General features: G+C 36.9%; 1 protein-coding gene across 2 annotated transcripts in view; it reads left to right on the top strand.

Moving 5' to 3' along the window:
* The window catches only part of nlgn2b (neuroligin 2b), a 73,109-nt gene that overhangs the window by 43,092 nt on the left and 5,524 nt on the right, over positions 1–24,493 (top strand). The window contains exons 4-8 of one of the 2 annotated variants that reach the window (XM_042008852.1): positions 1,129–1,278; positions 17,227–17,412; positions 21,317–21,582; positions 21,729–21,882; positions 23,199–23,559. In XM_042008852.1, coding sequence (XP_041864786.1) covers positions 1,129–1,278; positions 17,227–17,412; positions 21,317–21,582; positions 21,729–21,882; positions 23,199–23,559 — 1,117 coding nt within the window. Of the gene's footprint in view, positions 1–1,128; positions 1,279–17,226; positions 17,413–21,316; positions 21,583–21,728; positions 21,883–23,192; positions 23,560–24,493 lie in introns of both variants that reach the window. The other variant, XM_042008851.1, reaches the window with a different exon arrangement.

Genomic DNA, 24,493 nt, shown 5'->3' with positions numbered 1-24,493 from the left:
CTGTGAGTGACGCACCCAAGTGCATGTGTAACCTGAGATTCAGGTGGTGATGCAGGCGGGTGTGCAAATACGTGAGTGGAATTTGTTACCACGGCAACAGGCATTCAGTGAGTCGGTGCAATGGAATGGCTGGTGCAGTTCTATTAGTGAGAAGCAGTTTCCATAGCGACTCAACATCGCAGCTGCCTATGCAAGAGTTGGTGTGTGTGTCTTTGTATGAATACGGTGTGAATCCTGTGTGAATTTGAGTGTTCATTAGTGTACCTCACTATGTATGACTTGCTTTGTAATATTTTTTTTTTTTTTGTTTGTTTTTTCATCCTTGGTATCATGTTTTTTCCGTGTGAGCTTCCCATCCATTTCTTTACCCCTGTCAGTTTTCTCATGCTGCCCTATTTTCATCTTTTTCCTCTCTCAGTCTTGCCCCCTCCCTTATCTCTATTTTTCTCTTCTTATCTTCCTGTCTCCCCCTTCTCTGAGTGCTGAAGCTCATCAGGGTAAACAGATGCTGTGGCTGTTATTTATGTTTCCACTTGGTCTGTCTTTCATACAAATTATCCACAGGGCCTGCACAGTGCAGACGCTCAGCCTAACTGGGCTGCCCTGGCAGCCCTCTCAGCCTTATCCATGCTCAGACACTCAGAATATACCACAGACATGGTAAGAGGGGGAGTTCAGGAGAGAAGCGAGAGGGACACACAGGCTCATAGAGTAAACCATGCAACATGGTTTATGATCGTCGCAGAGACACCAATAACTGTGTATCAGAACTGCCTGCACCATTTGCTAAATCTATGGAGGGTAATAACAGTTTCAAAATGTTCCCACACTGCACAGAACAGGAGAAACAGGCATTACACAATGAAATATAGAGGATTAGTCCAATGGGACATACATGAAGTACTTGCTTCTGACTAACTCAACTAAAATTGTTTCACTCTTTGTATTTTTCTCTTCTTTCATCTGGTGAATCACTGGCTGTATATGAGCCAAGAAATGAGTACTTGGTTAATTCATAATTCATACCAGTCATATCTAGAGCTAGATCTAGCTCCAAATTACCCTAAGATTTACCCCAAAACATTTACCTGAAAGTGATGAACACCTCTGGTAACCTGTGTTGCGCAGATATCCGGGATCGTCGTAAGAAGCCAGTGATGCTGTTCATCCACGGAGGCTCCTACATGGAGGGCTCAGGGAACATGTTTGATGGAAGCGTCCTTGCCGCCTATGGAAACGTAATTGTTGTCACCATGAACTATCGACTTGGGGTGCTTGGTAAGTTTTGATTTGTCACTTATTTGTCATATTTCAACATTAAGTGATTGATATTGATATACAAGGACAGGGTGATTCAAAGTGCTTTACAGAGACATTGAAACGTCAGAAAACAAGAAGCATAATTTAAAATAAAAAACAAAAGAGACAGAAAATTAGATAACCAGTATTAAAAATATGAGCAAGTTAAAAAAATTCAAGCTTAAAAGAAACAGTGCAGATTTAGACTTTTAATTAAGAACTATTCAAGAACTATCTTTACTCATATAATTACTGAATGATGAACAGCATTCTGAATGATATTGAGTTTTATGTCCTCTTTAAATCATAAATTGCTGTTGATGTCAAAATAAGCAGAAGAGGGGATCTTAACTGGTTTTTGAGTCTTCTTTAGTCCACAGTAGCTTCTACTCTGTGTCATTGTGAGATTGCATCACAAGGCGTTTGAACATCAGTTTATCTCAGTGAAGATGCGTTTTGAATTTCAATACTGGGCTCCACTGTTTAAAAATATGTTCAATGGTTTTGATATACAACAGCAAAGGGAACATGCAAGGGAAAGAATGGGCAGCGTGCACTAAAGAGTAACAGGTGTATATAATGATGATAAAATGGTGATGCCTGATAAAAGCAAATAAAAAAGCAAATACAACTTTCCTGATGTTTTTTCCGCCAGGGGTAAAAAAATGGCGGCGGACTAGGGCGCAAAACGGCGGCAGAGAATGTCAAAAGTCTGGGATAACTTCACATTAAACTTACAAAATAAATTAAATACATGTGAGATTTGTAAAGCTGCCCTTGTGTACCACGGAAGTACGACTGCAATGCTCGAACATTTAAAGTGGAGGCACGTCGGACTTACTTAATAACCTTATGCAAGATTTCAAAGCTGAAAGTGAAATAAGATCCATTTATAATAATCATGAGATACATGATCCGATTGGTCGAATAGTCGTTTTAATAGTCGGTGACTAATCGACCATCAGAATAGTCATTAGTTGCAGCCCTAGTTTAACTGTTAAGTGTTGAATCTTACATGTGAAAGTAAAAAGGGTCACACTGCAGGGTTTTCAGGCTTTTCGGATATAGTACAGTACATGATAGATTTTTCCTTTTTCTCAGTACAGTAGATTTTATAATTGTGCAGTGCATCAAATGTGCTAAACTGCATTAAATAATGTCAACACATTTACATTAAGATCCACACCCATCCTGTTGAATATTTAAAATATTATTTAAATAGCATCACTGGATAACTAAAACACTTTGTTCTTGAACATGTTACATCTTGAATGACAGCAAAGGACCTGAGATATTTACAGTCAACTATGATTAGTTTGAACCACTTTTGTGTTTGTTCTTTATTAGATGCAAAAAGCATTTCAAGCAGGCAGCACAGTATCTGACAAAACAAGACTGACACTTTCTCACATGTATTGATGCAACTACAGCACATTAATTTAATAAATTTCCATAAATGTCCAGATATACTTGTGCTTTGATGAAGTGACAGTAATATCAATCAGCGTGTTTATTTAACTCATCTTAGCACACACATCCCAAAAAGCTTAGAGTGTATTTACTCTAGCCAGCTTACGATAGCCAGCTTTGCAGTACTGCTCCATTGTTAGGATTAGTCAAGCAAGATCTGTGGGGTAAGATAACTGGACATGCATGTACACGTGTGCATTTTCCCAGTGTAACCCAGGGGTTTGGTAGCCTAGTGGTTACAGAGGTGGGCTTGGTTCTGATGGACCAGGATTTAAGTTCCTTGTGCGCCATCTGAGATGAACCACTCTGGGCCCCTAAGCCGCAGCCTAAACTGCTCCCCCAATGTCCCCGCTGTCCCTGGACACTGAAACAGGGCAGCCTAGTGCTCTATAGTAAATCTAAAGATGGGTAAAATGCATCCACAATTGGAATTAATTATGTAAAAAATATTATTTTATTCATCTGAAGTTGTGCATGAAAAAGAATTAGCAAATTCTTGTATGTACTTAAAGATTTATTACGGTTGGTCACCTCCTTCATTCTGTCTTTTAGAAATGATCCATCATTCAGCAAATTTTCAAGTGAAATCATTTTACTTGTCATAAAATCTTTGAGTTTATTGGACTTCGACACATGCACAGTCTGTGGAATCGATTTGTCTTCTTGTCTTATCTACAGTACACTCACAGTTGTTGGGTCATAATCATAATGAAGAAACAACAACCGCCAATTACACTTTCTATCTTCATTTTTTAAAAGTTGTTGCTTTTTTCATTGTATTCTCAAAGACAAAATAGACATTAAACATTTTGTTTAAATGTACTGATATGAGAATTTAATATCTTTTATTTATCCAAAACATTAGATGATGGATTTTTGCACAGCTTTAGATGACAATTCACTAAAGATGCATGTGTACTTGTACACAAATGTTTTAAATTACAGTTATTTTAAACCACACAGATCAGCCAAAAATACCATGCACATATTGAATCTGTTTAATAGTACACGTCTCTGCTTTTATGCATTGTTCTTTACTCATCCCACGAGCATTTGTATATTATTTTCTCACAGTGAGTCTAATCTAGAGTTCTAATTTTTTTCTACTAAAGTTGTTCATATTTCACTGACTCCTCTTTTAGATGCAGGATTATAATTTTGGCAGTGAATAATTCATATTAAAGCCAAAAAGTGTTTTTACTGTGTTCAATTGGTCTGAATATTATTCTTTTTAGATTAAATGTTGTAATAATTGTCCTGCTGCAAAGACAATCTTCAAGACATGAATCACTTTACTTCTGAGACACCACAAACAACTTAGGGACTTGGATGTGCAGTCAAGCACTAAAGGAAAAAAAATCTGAAGGGTTGTCTATTGCTGTCATGTATTGCATTTTTGGATGAAAGGGTATTCTATTTATTCATTCTACTGGAGATTTGCAGTGCTTGCTTAGCCTGTGACTGTGGGCTGAGCTGTGTGTGCATATCGGTAGCCCTCTTTCTGCTTGATATCAGGAAAGTCAAGTATTTACATTCACAGTCATCTTTCGGAGGTGTTTGCACACAGTTTATTTGTGGCAGTTCATTGTGGTTGCCAGGTTGGGTAATCAGATCTTGTTTATTGCATCAGGCCTGTTTCAACATATCACAATAATGATAAACAGAGACAGTGGAGCAGTTTAGGATGGAGTCCAAGAGTTGCAGAGTATTAACAAAGGGCAACATGATCCACACTGTTATTGACAGTGCCAGCGAAGAGACATGGGGACAAGAATAAACTGAGAGTTTGTGAAATGAGCAGAACCTGTTGATCTCTCTGGTTGGATTTCTGCTCAGTATTGGGGCTTTTTAACAACTTTCAGAAAAATCACAAAATCGTTAACAAGCCAAAAATTGGGTCACATTTTGGGCTCAAGATTGTTGATGGTTTAACCCATTAAGGCCCAACCCATGAAAAAATGGTAAGAAAAGTCCCATTTTTTAAATATGAGGTCTTTATTTGGCCCTTTAACAAAATGTAACAAAAAAATTTACATTATATCTACCATTTATTACCAGTTGATAGTTTAAAAGTATTATAATGTGGTTTTCTGCTTCTGGGTATCTATTAGGGGACAGAAGGCAAGTATCAGATTGTGTTCAACAGGATTTTGAGCAAAGTTTATACCATAAATTGAAGCAAAAATGTTTCAGAAAATGTATGTAACATATATGTCACGTCGGGCTCTTATCTTATCTTTATTTGCTTTCACACACATCAACCTTCAAGTTTGAGATATTTGAAGCAGGTCCATGCATTTTAGAATATAACTGCAAACAATCATTAGAATATGTGCAAGATACAGAAAGACAGAGGTGGAGATAGATGCAGCTGATTTATTATGAGTTGTGACGCAGTGTCCTCGATTCCGTTAACATTGTTGAAAATTTTGGTATGTGGGCGAATATGTGCTCCTTCTCTCTCACTCACACTCTCAGATATGCTTTAAATGGGTTACTGTACTAAGGCGATTATCCTTGTGTGTGCTTGTGTATGTTTTGTGAGGCATGAGCATGCATGTTTGCTTGTGTGCACACCAATTACTTCTTGTGCATATGCTAGTGTATGTGTGTGCAGTAATTGGTTGCGTGCCATGCTTAAAACATACACATGAATAATGCACCATCCATCTGAATTTTTAATAGCACTCCACTCTGACATTGTGTATTTGAGTCAAAGTGAGAAACGGAGGTACACCGTATCTTAATGGTTTTATGTTCTAATCTTAAGTATTATCCTGTACTTACACTCACAGGAGCTTACGCATGCCAGCCTCATTTCATACAATGCCTGTGCCTTTAAGAGAGTGATAGAGAGTCAGGAGTAAGGGAAGGGGAGAGAGCAGGGAATAGAGACAGATGAGCGAGGGAGAATCATGGAGAGACAGTGAGGAAAGAGGAAACAGAAGGGGGGAGATGGGAGTATTCTAAAAATAAACCTACAGAAATGCTTTTTTAAATCTGCAGTGATGCAAAGTATTCATTCGAATAAATGTTCTCTGCAATGTAACTGCATCTCACTTGAATATATGGTTTAGGGAATTATGCTGTTACTATGCAGCTAAGCATACATATGTAATTTTTCAGAAGACGATGATCTTTAAAAAAAACTTGCTTATTCATTTATGATGCGCTCTGTCGTTGTGCAATAAAATGGGTGAATGAGAAGAAAATGTCTGCTGCACACAGCCGGGTCCAGAGGTTTGGTAACTGTTGTGCTTTCAGACTGCTGCTTGCCTCACCTTCTTCCACCTTCCTCCTGCTCCAGGCTCAGGGAGCCTTCTGATTTGTGTTGCAAAGCCATCTGTTCAGACTAATTAACTAATTAACTAATTAATGAACTCTAGGGAAAGGCCCACCATCATGGGCTCCGAGAACATTTTTCACCTCAGGAAGAGAGATGAAACACTTCTTCTAGAAACACTAGAAGTGTTTTACTTTCTTCCCAATTTAGGCTTTTTACTTGCAAGTAAGCATGTAACCTATTTAGGACTAATGGTGACTTTATATCAAGCGTACAAACTGTAAAGGGTGCTACAGATTTAATGTTTCATTATTATCGTGACCAACTTGTTTTTTTCTTAGAAAAATCAACTTAATTCAGTTACCTGTATCTTGGTAACACCTTGAGGGGGTGGCTCTTCATATATATATATATATATATATATATATACATATATATCGACAAAATGGTGATGGCCAACCAACCAGACATAGTGATCATAAATAAGCAGCAAAGGAAAGCCGTAGTGATGGATTTGGCCATCCCCAACGATGGAAATATCAAGAAAAAGGACCCAAGAACCTGGAGAAATACCAAGGACGATCTGGATAAAGCCTGGAAGGTGAAGGCAACAGTAGTACCAGTGGTCATCAGAGTTGTGTCAGCCACACTGGAGAAGTGGCTCCAACAGATACCTAAAGAAACATGCCACCTGTTCACCATATGAATTTATCATGATGAACTAAATGCAGATGTTGGTTAAAATCATGTCCTGTCGATTAGAATATATTTTGTAATAAATGCAAATCCATTTGAATCATGTCCAGCAAACATATTCTTTTCTTAAACATTGAACAGATGCCCACCTCATTTTTTTGAGTATTTGATCATCTTGATCATCTCAGATTGTAATTTAAGTATTGGAGTCAAGACAATCCCGAGTAATCCCAAGAATGCTGCTAATTATTTTCTACGTGTTTAACAGCTGGTTTTTTTAATCTGCCATGTTTTGCTTGAAGGAAAGGGTATTTAGGTTTTCATTGCAAGAAATTCCTGTATATCCATTTGAAATCTCTGTAAATCTCTACCAGTAAATAACTCAAAACTGTAACCAAATCATGTCCCAGGGTTTAAGCTTGAGTCAGGGTAAGCAGAAAGGCTGAGAGGATAGTGACAGAATAAAACACAAACATGAACCCTTGCCAGCTGCCGTATGTGCTTCAAGTAGTTCTGTTATTATCATTTTTTTAAGTATGAAAAGGATATGAATTATTTGCTGTGGAAGTTAAAGTCACAAGCTCTGATGATACCAATAAATCAGCACTATTAAGTAATGATCAGAAAACATGTCTAAATTTCTACACAGCATTATCTGCTCTGTACATGAAGTGACATTTACCAGACTTCTAGAGAGGAGGCAGAGTTAAGTCTGCCAAGCCTGTGCTAAGATATTCACATTTTTATGTGCAGCTACTGAAAACAGTTTATGGCAGTTTGTATTTATTTCATTTTAATACAGCACCCCCTCTTATGTTGGGTGTGTTTCTATTTGCATTTAGGTGCAAAAAGTTGATGAGAATATTGTAAATTAAAAAAATATTTAAATATTGCAAAACAATATTGATTCTGTTTAAGGAAGTGGTTAAGTAAATGTTTTATTAAAAGATAAATGCTTAACAAATAAATTATGACAGAGAGAAATAGCATAACATACAAATGCACATCGGGCTGTTATAAGTTGTGTTAGTGATTGAATAATGTCAGTTTGTTGTTTGATGTGCTGGTCAGGCTTACCATCATGCTGGTTCATTCACTTTTTGCTTTTTCTTTACAATTGAATGGTGATTTTTTTTGTTTTATTGTTTTTTTTTTTTTTTTCTGCATGTTTCACCTGCAGTTGTGGTTGGAAAGTTAGCACCACCTAACCTAAACAAACAAACTAAATAATCGCATTACTGTAGCTTTAAGCGATGCTCACATGGAAATTAGTTTAGGTGTGTATCCAGTAAAGTTTATTGTTTGGACATTTTGCCCTCATGGAACAGGGATTTTGGAAGCCTGATAATTTTCAAAACTGAGTCCTAAAGTAAATAAATCTGTAAACACCACCATGTTGTTCATGTGTTTGCACCCCATGTGCATCTTTTTTGAACTGATGATGACACAGTCCCAGCTCTCTCAGATGTGCAAACCTCATTGACAGCTTTAACAATGGGAGATTGTTGCATTCATGCTGCAGAAGCTACTGATCATATTATAGCCTAGCAGAAGTTCTACTTCACCATCAGTCCACACAGATGTCACCCTCTTAGCTAGATTTGCCATCATGTGTGTAACAACACACGGATTGATGTGTATCCACCAATGTCTTATTCTACGTTTATGATGTATTTCTGTGGCAGTGTTACAGCATCACTTCCAGGCCTGGCATACAGACCGCAGCATTTTCTGTGATTTTGTATGGACACAAGTATTTCTTAAAACACTTTTGTCTTTACAGAAAGCTTTTTCAAAATCAGTTTCATCTCTGTCTGAATGTAGCCTTAATGTGCCTGTTTCCTGTAAAGTATTTCAGTGGAAATCATGTTTATGAAAAGCATTTCCTAATGTCACCTCCTCACATGTTTTCTCAAACAGTTTTGTTTTATTTTTTATTTATTTAACCTTTAAAAAATAACTGAAAAGGATATTTCATGGATATTTAAGTCTCCTACCATTTACTCTTGTGTTATTCTCAGTTCTTCTGCACTACTAAAAAAATCTTTTTAGATATGGTAAATTGGTTACTTGATTATGTACAGATTAGTCAAAGCTGATGTAACTAAAACTGATGTGCTCATGTACTGTGTTTGTGACACACTGCTAAGCATGATTTTATTCTTTACTTAATACATAGAATTTAACAAGCCTATGCACATGAAAAAAATTTCAAGGTCTACCATGTCCACAAATACCGCTTAGCTCAGTGAGCACTGAGAATGAGTTTACAATGTGCTGCCCAATGTTCTCAAAAACTAATTTGAAGCACAACATGAACAGTATTGTTAGCAAGCACTGTCAATTAATTACAGCCTGCTGCCTTCTCACAACTCAACTATGTCTAAATAAACATAAAACACACCTCCTACTCTTTACATAGAGCCATAATCTTCCCTCTCTACAAGCAAGGCTTCCTATCACGTATTTTGTCTGTCTGCATAACAAAGTAAAATTTAAATCATGTTGCTACACTGTCGTCCTGATTGCAAGTTAAGATGCTGGACAAAAATAAAACTATTGAATATGCATGTTTTGTTTTGTTTGCAAAAGTAGATAAAGCTGTTTAACATTACCTGTGATTTGGAACATTTTTATGATTGCATTTAAGGTTTCATGTTCTTGACACAAACAAGTTGCTCTCTAAGGCATTTACTTACTCTTCTAGGTTAGGCTCGCGTTGAACACTATTGACTTCAGGTCTGTGGAGTACAAAACTGAAAGGGAGAGACAAAGAGTAGAGAGAGATGTTTTATTTTAAGTTTTAAGTTTTATTGCATCAGTGGCCATTATGAATACGAATAAGAAATCATACCTAACAATAAAGAAAAAAAGACGGTTCTTATAACTTAAAAACAAGAATTTCAAAAGAAATCTCCACAGTTATTATTTTCCGAACCTAAACCATAAATTGCAGTATTGGTTTGCTGAGTGTCAGGGCACGCCTGAAAAGAACACAGAACAATATATCATTAATTAAAACTGCATCATTAGCATTATGATTAAAATTTGCTTGACAAGGCTGCGCTTCAACAGTTTTGCTTAATTCAGTTTGATTTATTTTTTTATTTTTTATTTCTTTTTTGGTCTCGTGTTTTCCTGTGGCTGCAGTTTTTATCAGAGATAAGCCTTTTTCCTGAAATGACACTTTCTTTGAAAAGCTCTGAAACATCTTTATGTCAGGGTGATGTTTGAAGCATTGCTTTTCAAGTTTTGCGTGACAGTCTGGTTTCATCTGAGTGGGCATTTGTGTATAATTTTGAATTCGATATGAAGTAACAAAAACAATGCTATTGAAGGCCAGTTGTACTCAAATCACATCGCTTTTGTGGAATGAGGCTCCATTACAATGTCATTTTATTTCTGGTTTACTTGACACGCAGTATGACCTGCCAGCAGATCTTCACATTGAACCTTGAGTGTCAAAGAGGCTTGACAGTTAATCCAACAAAAATGTGTAAGAATTGAAATACGCACAAAGATCTCAGAGCCAATGGTTCTCTCCTGTAATATTCACCCAAAGTTTCATTTACATTTTGGAGATAATCTCCAGCTTTGCTGCATAACATTGAATGATCCAGTCCATACCAGTCATCAAAGCACAGTGTCCTCTTTTCAGTAACCTTTTCTGTGTGAGCAGAAAGAAAATTTTGACAATTCAAATCGTCCCTTGTGTGACGTCATTGTGCAATTATATAATGTGTCCTTCATCATGTTTCTTTCACCTCTGTCAGTTAGGATCTGATAGTAGCTTAATGCAATATTCACTTTAATACCTGTTTTATGTCTGGACTTTTTTTTTTAATCTTTCCCTTTCCCAGACTCCATACCACCCCCTCCCTTCTGCTCTTGTTCTTTGCTCTCTGTGCTGCTCAAAAAGATGTTTTTCAATGACCCACTACAGTCAGTGCGTTCTGTCTTCAAGATTACTCTGCAGACGTCTCAGTAGTCAGACATTCAGATGACTGACTGACAGTTCTGAACTTCTGAATGGCTTTCACAGAGATGATCACAACTGTGGAATTATAAGAGTGTCACAAAAGAGAATAAATATGTAAAAGAATAACAAATAATGTGAATACATAAAAAGAATAAGTGCAAGAATAAATAAGTTTGTTTTAAAATGGACAGAAAAGATAAGATTGATTGAAGAATAAATTAATGTGGAATTGTAAATGCAAATTATGAAAAATAACAGAATATTTATGAGCTTTTTGGCATATTTCTTTACTGATATACATTTTTTTATTTTTTTTGTAAACATTGGAAAAAATGTTGTTTAATTACCATTTTCTATAAATGTATTGGTGATTATGAAATGCAGTGCATTACATTTGAGTAACAATAATACTTTTAACCATTTAATAATAATAATAATAATGGATTAGATTTATATAGCGCTTTTCAAGGCACCCAAAGCGCTTTACATTGTGATTCCATTATTCATCCACTCCTCACTCATACCTGGTGATGGTAAGCTACGTGCGTAGCCACAGCTGCCCTGGGGCAAGCTGACGGAAACGTGGCTGCCAGTCTGCGCCTACGGCCTCTCCGACCATCACCGAACATTCATCCACACATTCATACACCAGCGATGCCAACACTGGAGGCAAGGAGGGTTAAGTGTCTTGCCCAAGGACACAACGACAGATGACTGCGGGAGCGGGAATCGAACCGCCGACCTTCCGATCATTGGACGACCTGCTCTACCGCCCGAGCCACTGCCGCCTCTTTTTATTTCTTTTTCATTTTTGTTTGTTTTTGGTCATTATAGGGACATTTCATTTTAAGACTTTATGTTCCTGAACTCAAGCTAGTAACCATATTCCTGCAAGGTTTCATTCCCCCCAAACAAGTTCTCGCTTGACTAGACAACTAAGTAATGGACAGTACACATAAATAGGAAAGGGATGCTAGGTGGAGCTAAAGGGTTAGACAAACTAAATACTAAAGAAATGGTTGCTGGTTCATTCAGATGTTTGAATCTCATCTTAAAAAAATATTTGGACAAAATGACAAAACAAAAGCAATATGAAAGTGGGAGTAGCAGTTTGAAGAAATATTAAAACTGAAAGAAAAAGCAGAATGAATCCATGAAAAAAGTCAAATAAAAATAAAAAAAGAATGAGGTTCCACATCCTGTATAGACAATATTATGATGTTGGTGTCCTGTTTTATGTATACCCCTCTTTTCTCAATAAAAAGTTAAGTTTGATTATTCTCTACGCCAGTATACAGTATCTTCCTATGTGATACAAAATCAACAGTGGGATGAAGGCATTTACCAGCTCATCATCACACAGCAGATAAAGATTAGGTTCTTCGACAGTGCTTTTAAATTCCGTGGAAGCATGTGTTATGATATACTAAATATAAGAAGCATGAATTAAACCAATTATATGTTCTTGGTGGATGCTTTGCTATAGATTGTGAACATTTCAGATTTGAATTTCCCTCCATTTCATGCTCACTACTAGTGTTTTTTTGTTTCTGTTTAGTTTTTTTTTTTGTTTTTTTTTTTGTTTGTTTGTTTTTTTTCATCCATTCATTTCTCTGTCTTCAGGTTTTATCTCTACTTAGAGGTCCATGACTTTCCTCACGCTTCCTTAGCTGTTACCTAAAGCAAGTGTTGAATATGCATGAGTTCAGTCTTAAAAACTGCTGCCCTCAGCTCTAAAGTCAGAAGGAAACCCAACTCAGCAGTAGGAGTGGGGAGAATAAGAAAGAAAACTTACTGAAAGAGGAGAGGAGAAAAGGGAACATGTTTGACTTGTTTTTTCTACACATGTTGCCTCTAAACAGAGAGCTAGTTCAAGCTAGCATGCTAGCACACACTTTACTCAGCTCCTCTGACTTCATCTTGTGAATTCATGTGCACATGCGTACTGCTATTTGTCTGCTTGAATATGTGTATGCAAGTGCTTTTGTGAGTGTCTGTCCATATCATTTGCCGGAAGCCCTGGACAGTTGCCAGGCAACTGTGGCAGGCAGCTCAGCACTCTACTGGACAGCAGACGGTTCCACATGCCCGTGGTTGTGATAAGCGGCTCGGGTCAATGCTGATATGTGACTGGGTCAGAGTCATGTCAGGCTAAGAGCCAGACAATTGCTGGAATGATCTAAGGATGATTCAGTTCCATATCTACTTGTGAGCAATATCTTTATTATTTGGAGTAATCCTTTCAAGGTAATATTTCAGCAATGGCACACTGAAGTAACAAGATTTCTGTTTTTAATTATCTATTCAACATAAATCTCTGCACTTTGGAAGCTGATTGTAGTTTTGGCTTTTTTTTTTTGTAAATTAGGTAATCCTATTATCAGTACATACCAATTCAGTCATAATTTGATTTTTTAATTATTAATATCCACTTATTAGCAATTACTGTCCTCTCACCGCTGGATCACTAATTGATGTTGCAGGTTTTGAACCTTCCAGAGTTTCAGATTAGTCATAAGCCTTACATGTACTTTTAAATCATAGATTAATGCATGACCAGATTCATTTTGTGGTTGAAATTCATTAATGACTTATTGTCTAAATATAAATAACTATACTGGAAAAACACTAACAAAATTAGGTAAAATATCTCCACACTTTCACCAGGTTAACCCAGCATAACCACAGGCCTCAATTACTGGTAAGTGTATTGGAAGTACAGCAAAGACTGTAGAAATAAGATTTGCCACACCAATGTTTTTTTAAGAAGGTTGGATTGGCAGGTTATCATCACCTACATCATCACTGCTGCTTTTACCATGATTATCACATACACTGAATGCATCAACAATAAAACATTTGCTATTCCACTCAAGCATGTTGACTATCTCGATTTCCACCATCTGTGCCTGTGTACTGTACTATTATTACTGTCCTACTTTTTTCTAACTGCCCTTCAAAATGTACTGTTTAATTCAGGGAGTAGGGCTGCATGTGTGGTTTTTAGATCCTGTACAAGGAAACATCCCAAACTGAATAGATTAGTCCACCAAAAACCAAATATGTCTTTAGAAATCAAATGTAACAGCTTATGCACATAGGCTTGGAGCATGACCTTGTAAATAGTGGTTTATGCTGCATACACAAGGTTATACTGTACACAGCCTGCAAGAACAAACATTTATTCAAACACAAGTATAGATGTGCAGCAGGGAGGGAGAGATCATACTGCCACAATGTCATAGCACCGAAAAAAACATTTTCAGTATTTAGACATAAAGCAAACTGCAGGAAATAGCTGAAATTCTGGTTTAGATTGTGTATGTTGCAAAGATAAGAAAGCACCTTCCAACAGTAATAAACAAGATTAACAGTCCTGGTGAGAATTATTAGCATGTCTAAACTGTGCATATGAATATCTTCAAATGTTGATGGAACTGATCCAATTTATAAACACATACAAACACAAAAATTAACCTTGGACACAACTTACGACACATTTCAATAACAGTTTCAGCCTCTAAATATTGTCCTTTTGCCATCTAGAAGTCTTTACAATGTGGCTATTCAACCTACTCCTCACAGCTTTGTGTTCAAACCTCTTTAAGTTTGCAGTTCTTTTTGTAATTGAAGATTTCAGCTCCCTCCAAAGGCTTTTAAAGGAATTTAGGTCAGGGCTCGTTGCTGGTCAGTCCTTCTTTTCCTTTTCAGTCCTTCTTTTGTGCTGTTGGATGCATGCTCTCTGATGCTCTCAGGCAGCTTTTGTATATTTGAAATTTTACTCTGTCAACCCTCTTTTATGACATTATCGATTGTTTAATTCAGGTAATGCAGAAAATTAATACAGGTAAATGTTTTTGTGATTTTTTTTATTGTATATATCATTTTGATGAGGAACCTATTCTTGATTTATAAATCAAATATGATTTTTAAGTGCAAGTCAAGACTGATGTGGTTAAGAAGAATAAAACAGAGGTTAGCATCAAACCAGTCAGCCAGGTCCATTTAGTTGGACTTTTATTTATTTATATATTTATTTTTACTTGCAGACACTTACAGTTATATTAATAGTTTTGATACCAGGTCCCTGCAACATTCATTTCTACATAAGCGGAAAACTTCAGAAGCATTCATTTTTACTTTTATATCCTTTACATCAGCATTTAATGTTTTTTTCAAGCGAAAAGAACATTTTATGTATTATTTTTTGGAACCATGTGGAGACATCTTCTTACTGTATACTCTTCAGTAAACTGCTTTATTCAAATTAACAAATTTAGCTATGTCTTAAAACCAACATGTGTCCTCCCAGTTTCAAGTCCAACTGCCTCCTTTATAAAACATCATTTTATACTTCAGCTTAGTTCAGTTCACAAAATACAAGTGGAAAAAACATGCTTATGCATGGTCATTGTAACTTACAACTGTGGTTTGTAAATCTCAAACTAACATCAATAGACATGACCAATTATTTACAATTAAAATAGGTTATAAGCCACTGCTCATAAAACAGAAAGAAAGAAGCTAGGATCTATAAAACCTTTCCTCTTTTCGGTGTCTTCAATAATGCAACAACAGTTATTATTATGATTTTACATACTATTTATGTCCCGTTTTGTATCTGGACCTCAATCCTCTTTTTTCTCAAATTGTTTATAAAGCTGACGTAAAGTTCTCCTAAGGCTTTGATGCATAATAACCCCCAAATTACATTATCCCATAACCAGGGGGAACTCACTCTCATCAAGTTTTAACTGCATGTAGACATCACATCCTTTCCAGGTCCTTTCCAGGTCAAAGTAAGAGTACAGTTATAAATAACTCCATACGCAGTTGTTTTTTATTTCTTTGCTGAAGTCATACTTACACTTACCTACAGGGTTTATTCTGACTAATTTTTGCTTTAAAATAAGTCTTTGTTTTTTTTTAAGGCAATCTAATGAGTGATTGCAAGCTAGGCCTATCTTGAAGTTATCTTTAAGTCCTAAGTTTTTTCTCAGATTTGTTGTTACAACCAGTAATTTAAAAAGATTTATTTGATGATGTTATGCAAAAAATAAATAAATAAATATATATGAGATCATAAAGAAGTTTTGCAGCTGCTTTTCTCCGTATTTTAGAGAATTCAAACAATTTATCTTGGTTTACACACACATATTGCTGAGCCATTTTATTCAATTAGCAAAGGACCTAAACAAAATACACTTCTAACTGGACCCTAAGAGTCCTGTCTTCAGGCCTGCTGCAGCCCTGGCAGAGCCCTGATCAGGTTTGAGTAACAATGGAGAACCTATTGGCCCTCACACTCACTCACTGGCTTTTATTTTAACTCACTGGCCTACTAATTTAAATAAAGATGAGAAAAAATGTTCTTTTTCATGATTTTTTTTAATTATCTTTTTTTTTCTTCTTCTTTTTGGAAATAATGAGAAAACAGTAAGAGTTTAATCAGGCATGCTCCCCGGGATTCTGAACGACATAGGGTCTTTTCACATATGACTTAAAAGCTGGGATGAGCCTGCCTATATACACATAACACATACTGATGCAGGGCTGAGCCACCTCTGTTTGATGTGTGAGTTACTACATAAGAACAGCCATGGTTTACAGATATCTTTTTTCCCCCATTAGGCACAGATGGTATGTGAAAAGGGCTGTTGATAGACATTTTTGTTTACCCTTGAATAAGTCATTTCTGCCAAATATGATAAAGACTATTTGTTAAATCCAAATTATGTATGAATTAAACTAGCCCCTAGTATCGGCTATAGAAACATTAGGAAAATATAGTCATTCAATGGAAGTAAAACTAACTACTGCAAAGCAGCACTGCCAGAATGAGAAAATCAAGAAAGGAGCTGGCTAAATCTAAGCTGGGTGAACATGCAGGAACTGTTTTCTTTGTCATCACGTCTTCCACTCGTACACCCACAGCAATTTAAGCAATTTACTGGAATTTCTTTACGTGTTTCCTGGATAATGAAGTCATTCAAACAGTGATAAAAGTGAAAAGCTACAATTGTTGCAGGGTAAAAGAGCTGGGTGAGACTTGGAACACATGTAAAATACTCTAATTTACTCTCACAAGAACAAAGCATTCTGGTTGTGAGTCTGCAAAACATTTTGTTGAAGTTTATTTTATCTTGTTGTGGGTGTGCACCTGCTGTGTAAATGTGTGTCCAGGAAGTAGGTGAAACATGCCTTCTGTTGCTCTCCTCCTCTCTTTGCTGACAAGTTTGCTTAACTCGTCGTACTTTCAGCGTGGGCATTAAAAGTTAGCAATTTGGCGAGCTCTCACTGTGAAATCTCAGAGGTGGAGGCAAAGAAATTCATAACAATGACAGGATGCCATCTTCTGTTTGTGTAAGATCTTTTCCTTTTTTTTATACAAAAAGAAGTAAAAGGGTTGTGGTATTTTGTGCCCTTGGATTTCTGACATGCTCCTTCAGTCTGAATTTCTCCCATTTCCTCTGCCTGTTTGTTCTGATTTACCCTGCAGGGTTTCTGAGCACAGGGGACCAGTCTGCAAAGGGGAACTATGGCTTGTTGGACCAGATCCAGGCTCTGCGCTGGCTCAATGAAAACATTGGCCACTTTGGAGGAGACCCAGAGAGAATCACCATCTTTGGCTCAGGAGCTGGTGCTGCCTGTGTGAACCTTCTCATCTTATCCCACCACTCTGAGGGTAAGTTTCTTTTAGCTATGCCGGTTGTCAAAGGAGATTAACATTTTAGACCAGTGTGGGTAATATATTCCTTTTCAGAGCATGTTGGTAATTTCAGTGAACAGCCTGAACCAGATTAGAATATTTGGAAACACAGTATTATTCCCCTAACATCCAGCTATGATTTACCCAAGATTTGAAGCATTGCAGTATTTTTTTAAAATACATGTTTAAAACTGCCCAGACGAGAGGAGTCGACAGATGGGTCAAAATGGTAGGTTTTGTGTCAATACTTAACTTTGGATACAAAGTCATGTAATAATTTCAGATAACATTACTCCACATGGGACTTAAATGTCTGAACTCATCTGACAAAACTGGGTTGCTGATTGTATTATTTAATTTCTTACCCCTGTAACAGAAGAAAAGTTCAAATTGACTGATGATTTGCCATCACAGGTACTGGCCACTGCAGTAAAAGGTAAATTTGAGGGGCTGTTGAAAAGACATCATCTGCTTCTTTTTGTAAATCATAAGGAGTGTTTCAGATGTTTCAGAGACCCCCCCATTATGGTGCCCCTTTAAGATAGTGGATAGATATTGGCTTAGAAAACCAAAGCTATCTCTGTCACATATTACTGAAGAGATATTGTTAAATTGTGTCAGACTATGAACTGTTATTTTATTTTATTGTTAAATTAACTTATTGTTTAGGTTTTTACTTAATAAAACAATATATACATCACAAACTTTTGTTTTGCTGTCTTTGATTTATCTATCTCGTTTATTCCGACAGATTTAATTTTTGCCTTTATGATTTTGGATTTTATTCTATAGTTTTGATGCATGTTAAAATGCATTCAAATATCCACCTCAAAATGTCAATGTTTTTTTAGAGCAGCAATGGTTTAAAGTGGTAATATGCATCTGTCGGGCTTTACTACATCATTGCCTTAGCAGTACCATCAAAGTCCTAACACAAAACACAGTCAATCCTAAAAGTAAGACCTTTAGTGCAGCCTTTCAAACAGCTCCAAGGAGTCCAAATTTGTCCCATTTGTGGGATAAAATTCTGCATTCTTAATTGAAGAATGTTCATTTGCTGAAAAAAAAGCTAGGCCACTTACTTCAACAAAGATTTATGAACACATTTGCATGTATATGAGCATGCACGCAAGAAGGAAATGTGAGGTGCACAGTGAGAGCTTGACTGCACGCTCTGGTAAGATTTCCATCACCACACTATTTCCTCATGAAGGAAATACTAGTTTGTTGCTGTGTTAAGGTTCAAATATCTTGTAGGCTATTATCCCTGTTAGTTGACATGACAAAATAGTGTAAGAAAATACCAAAACACAAAACATTGGAAGATAACATAAAGACAAATATGCTGTGATCACCGCTCTGCAAACTGACCATCCTGGGAATGGGTTTTTAACAAGGGCAGCTTGCTGTAGTCTCTCCGCGTGTAGTTTGAAGACATTCCTAGAATACTACAACTATTTGTTGGTGTCATAGTTTAAACCTTGGGGTCAAAATCATCCCACATAGGTTCTATAGGGTGATCATTCTTTTATCTATTGTATAACAGCTATCTTAAAAATTTTTCCTCTTCCAGAATCCTCTCATGCAGGGGCATGGGAAAATAGCAGTAAGGTCTTAAATCAAGAAAAAAAAAAAGCCCATCACATTGGTCTTGCTCAGCATCACCATTTAATAACCCTACAGATGTGTGAGCCCCCCCCCCCTCGACCTTTGTCAGACTATTGTAAAAAGAGTCTTCTCTCCACTCTGCTCTTTCATGAATAGTGCTTACTCATTTGTCTGTGTCCACAAGTGCAAGGCAATTACTATTCCATGGTTGTGTCAATCACACCTTCAGTTGTGCACGGGGTTCAACCCACTGAAAAACAGAGGATCAGGATACCAAGATACCACACATCACAAATCTAAATCCTGTCTATTTATGGCATTATTTATGAGGATTAGTTATCTAATGACTGTAAACATCAGTCTTCTAGCTTTCATAAATCACCCCAAACTATGTAATCATGTGAAATGCCACTCCTACATAAATTATAGTTAAAAACACGATGAATCAAGCTTCTTAGAGCATAACATACCTTGGGATGTCATCATTTATACCTTTCAGGGATTACGTTTGTTAACGAAAGATCCAATAAACTTCTCTTCTTGTAAGGATTTCTTCAATGTCCCCTCATTTCTCTGGATGTATGACCTTTTATGGCCTGAAAAGCCCAGGAGGTCTGAGGCATCAGAATGATATATAAATGGTGAATTTGAGCAAGAGCAGGATGCAGGATTTTCTTCTTGATTTAAATATTTTATTTAACAAACCTAAACACAAGAGACTGAAACAAAGATCTTGAGCTTTTTTGTCACTTTTAGTTCCAATCATCATCTATAGAATAACAGAATAATTCTGTATGTCGCATACTCACGACTCCATTCAAAGAGCCAGACCCTGCAGGATGAAGTGAGGATATGTTTGTTTTTTTTTTGTTTTTTTATCATCATTGCTTTTGACTTCAGCTTTTGTTCTGAGCCATTCAGGCTTGAGCAGATCTACCAGTGATGGGTTCCAGGCTGGTTTTAGTTTAAATTGTTTCCTTTCTCTTAATGACCCACATCTGACGAATAATACTACTTCGTTTATTGCTTATCTCATCATACAGGTGGAGAAATAAACACCCTGAAAAACTACATTCTGTGAACCAACTAGGCGTTTCAACTGTCGCCCACGCCTCACACAATTTGGCACAAAAATGTTTAACTATGAACTTGTTGGGGAGATATTATGTTTTTTAAGCTCTGAATCCAAAGTTAGTTTAGAGTGAAAACCCCACCTGAGTGCAGCAAAAGTCTCATCAAATCTTGTGACCGTTGTAAACTGTTAACCTTTATCCTGAAAGATCAAAATGGGGTAGATTTAGATAAAACAAACATGTATCTACTGAAGGAAGCACATTCTCATTGTCTGGAATAGAAAGCATTTTATTAACAAATTCTCAGTCACTGTGATGATATCAGCCAATTCTGGCTGTGTTGTGCGCTGTTATAATAAGGATAAATACTAAAAAATCAATACCTTTAAGTTTTATCTTTAGATAATATCTATATCTATATATCTATATGTCATCAATGAAAGCAATTTAATTTTCTAATGTGAAATACTACTTAAAATTTCCTGTGATGTCAGTTAAACTTGGTCAAAAATCATGTCTCCATATGGGATGAAATAAATAGGTTGTCATGTATGCATTTGCTTGATTCCACTTTTAAAGCAGGCTGCAACACCACAAAGGACAGAAAAAGTTAGAGGCTGAATGGCCTTTAAGGTACTGTGTGTGTTTGTAGAGGAGAGATGAGATGAAGAGCAGAGCTGGAACTGAAGCTGAGAAGCTTCTTAATTGATTTCACTGGGAGAGGAGAAGGGGTGGGGCATATGCAGAATATGGGGGGGCTCAATTATTAATGACAGAATCTGCAGATAAAACAGAGGGACAGCAAGCCACTTTACATAACAGTGCAGCGGTGCAACAGTGCATCAGTTTTCTTTCTCTTTCTGTCTTGTCTCACTTTATCCAACAAGCTCACTGCTATGTGTAGTGTTGTCACTGTTCTCGTCACTGTGTCTCATTGTTTGTAAAAGAATCACTTAATTTTCTTACAGAAATGTTCATAATGATTTTCTCCAGCTGTTGAAAGCAGCAGGATATTTTCACCATCTTGATTTTTATATTGTACTCTTAAATTGCTCTTCCTCCAGGATGTGCATTATTTAAAGCATTCATTCTGAAGGCCTTTGGGCCACATCAGCCTCAAGCAAAAATGTGTCAGAGGGAAAAAAAATAATAAATAATTAGTGGTTATTTGTTTTAACAAATGGTGATGTTTTGTGTAGGTCTGTTCCAAAGGGCCATTGCTCAAAGTGGTTCGGCCATCTCCAGCTGGTCTGTCAACTACCGACCACTTATGTATACGAAGATCCTTGCAAAGAAGGTGGGCTGCACTCTTGGGGACATGGCCGAGTTGGTAGACTGCCTGCGAAGAAAGAGTTTTCGAGAACTAGTGGATCAAGATATTCAGCCTGCACGTTACCATATTGCCTTTGGGCCTGTGGTAGATGGAGATGTGGTCCCAGATGACCCTGAGATCCTCATGCAGCAGGTAGGATGGATTTCTCAGATTACAATTCAGTGAACAATTCTGTTTAAGAGCTTTATCTGCAGTTTTCCTACAACTGGTGTGTAAGCTCCACTTCAGGATCACTGCCACACACTGTTTGATCCTGCCCTTCTGCATTGTGTTTACAGGGCGAGTTCCTCAACTATGACATGCTGCTTGGTGTCAACCAGGGAGAAGGCCTGAAGTTTGTGGATGACAGTGAAGGAGAAGATGGAATATCAGCTGCTTCATTTGACTACACTATCTCAAACTTTGTGGACAATCTGTATGGATACCCAGATGGTCAGATCCCACCCTATTCTACCTTAAGACTATAAAATTGTATCCTAAAATCTTAGCTTTTCACATCTTTACAATCTACAGAACAAAAAAGCTCAAACAACAGCAAATATGGTCAAGTTTACAGAGTTGCTCCTTAAGCTAAAAACGCACCTGTGCACTGTGAATTGCAAGGCAATCATCAGGGATAGAAAAGATAGTATACCACTGAAGCTAAGCTCAGTTAATATATTTACCCATGGCTGTGCATGGCACTATTATTTCATTAAGTTACAGATAACATGTGCAGAACATTTGATGCTAGCCTTTCATATTACATTATGTATATTCTAAAGGAACTCTATAATCGCAGAGATCCCACGTCCTTTTTTAAGTTTAGCCATCTGAGAAGATTTGGTGAAATTCTTTTGTTGGGTGACAGTTTTGGGAAAATCTGACAATACTGTGATAATAGTACTATAAACGCACTGATCAACTGTATTTTATACAATCAATTTTAAATATTATATATATTTAGATACAGTATATTCCACAATTCAAAGATGAATTAATTAAATATGTAGCTAGTCATGAAAAAAGACATTAGGTTAATAAATGTTAGCTTTCTGAATGTTATCTTGCTTCTCAACATTATTTCTTTAAATTAAATTCAATTTTAATTAAATTTTTATGCACCTATAAATAACAGCTGTCCTGTAAAGCCCTCTGTAAAAGAATTAAATGCAGAAACATAGCTGTTACTGGAACAGCTAGGTGCTAGAGCAGGGGTGCCCAAGTCCGGTCCTCAAGATCTACCATCCTGCAACTTTTAGATGCAACCCTTCTCCAACACACCTGAATCAAATGACTGGCTCGTTACCAGGCCTCTGCAGCGCTGAATGACATGCAGATGACATCTGATTCAAGTGTGTTGGAGAAGGGTTGCATCTAAAAGTTGCAGGATGGTAGATCTCGAGGACCGAACTTGGGCACCCCTGTGCTAGAGTATCCTTCTGCTAGCTATTGAGGACTCCCCTGATAGTGACAGTTTATAACTACCACAGAAATGAATCAATAAAATAAACAACATTTAATGTTAATGCTCTAAATGTTGCAAAATAAGATAAAAACTTTTGCAGTTTGAGAAATGTTATACATGTTTACCATCCTTCTTGTCTCAAGTAACTAGTCTAGATATGTCACAAAACTTACTATATTTATCCAGAATAAGTTCAGGGTTTAGTCTTCCATTCACTTAATGTTGGAGATTAACATATGATATTTTACTGTATGTCAATGTATACTCACCCATATCCCTTTTCACTTCTTCCAAGGTAAAGATATTCTAAGGGAGACCATAAAATTCATGTACACAGACTGGGCTGACAGGGACAACAGTGACATGCGTAGGAAGACCCTTCTGGCTCTGTTCACGGACCACCAATGGGTGGCCCCAGCTGTTGCCACTGCCAAACTGCATGCTGAGTTCCAGTCACCTGTCTACTTCTACACCTTCCACCACCACTGTCAGACCGAGGCAAGGCCAGACTGGGCAGACGCCTCCCATGGAGATGAGATTCCCTATGTGTTTGGGATTCCCATGGTGGGAGCTACTGACCTGTTCCCTTGTAACTTCTCCAAGAATGATGTAATGCTCAGTGCTGTAGTCATGACATACTGGACCAACTTTGCAAAGACGGGGTAAGTAAAAAAAACAGATTTAATGCATTGATGCTCATTTGTACCCTTTTGTTGAAAAAAGTTTGTTGTTCCATAAGCACTCCCTTTTAAGTTTTATTTGTAACAGCTGTAACAGAAGTAACAGTGCTTGTCATGTACAATAAGTGTAGCTACAGCTGGTTACAGCTCAGCTAGGCCACTTAATATATGAACATGAAAGAAAATTGATTTACTGACTAAAGTATGTCCACTACTCCACTACAATAGGTGGTGATATGCCTACTTACAGTTTGTTAGTACTGTTTTTTTTTGTTGTTTTTTGTTTTTTTTCTGGGTGACCTAATATATCACAGACCAAAACAACTGACATACAAATCGCTGATGGTGTTAAGCAGTAAATTGAACAGGTTTACTATTTTAGACACTTTCTAAGTGCTGAATACTTTTTTTGTTGTTGTTTGTTTGCCTTTTTCCTGAAAAAAGATCCACAAGCCTGGTTCTGTTGACTTATCTTTCTTGTACCAGCTGCTCCTGTTTCTTATAGGTCAAAGCTCTAGGTGAGAATGTGGAGCATGTGCAGAGTACTTAAGCCAGTTTTTGGTCAGACTAACATGTTAACATGTATTTTGAAAATCAAACAAATACAGTAATTTAATATTTATTTAATATCATGTAAACCTGCTTTGCATTTTGGTATCTTTCAAAGCCCAATACACAATCAATGGAGTTATGCAGGTGAAGGTAGATGGACAAAGTTAAAAATACATAAGATGGATGACTGAAAACTGCAACTGGAATACTTTATGTGCAGATAAAGCTTTTTGGTCAGAGCAGTTGAAATTCTGATCACTTTATAATGTGTGCACATGCTTATTCATGCAGGTTTTCAATCAGGTAATCATGTGGCAGCAGTGTAATGAATAAAATCATGTTTATATGAATCAGGTCAGCTTCT

The sequence above is a fragment of the Melanotaenia boesemani genome, chromosome 15, assembly GCF_017639745.1.
Source record: "Melanotaenia boesemani isolate fMelBoe1 chromosome 15, fMelBoe1.pri, whole genome shotgun sequence".
NCBI lineage: Eukaryota > Metazoa > Chordata > Actinopteri > Atheriniformes > Melanotaeniidae > Melanotaenia > Melanotaenia boesemani.
This window is presented reverse-complemented; position numbering and strand designations above follow the sequence as displayed.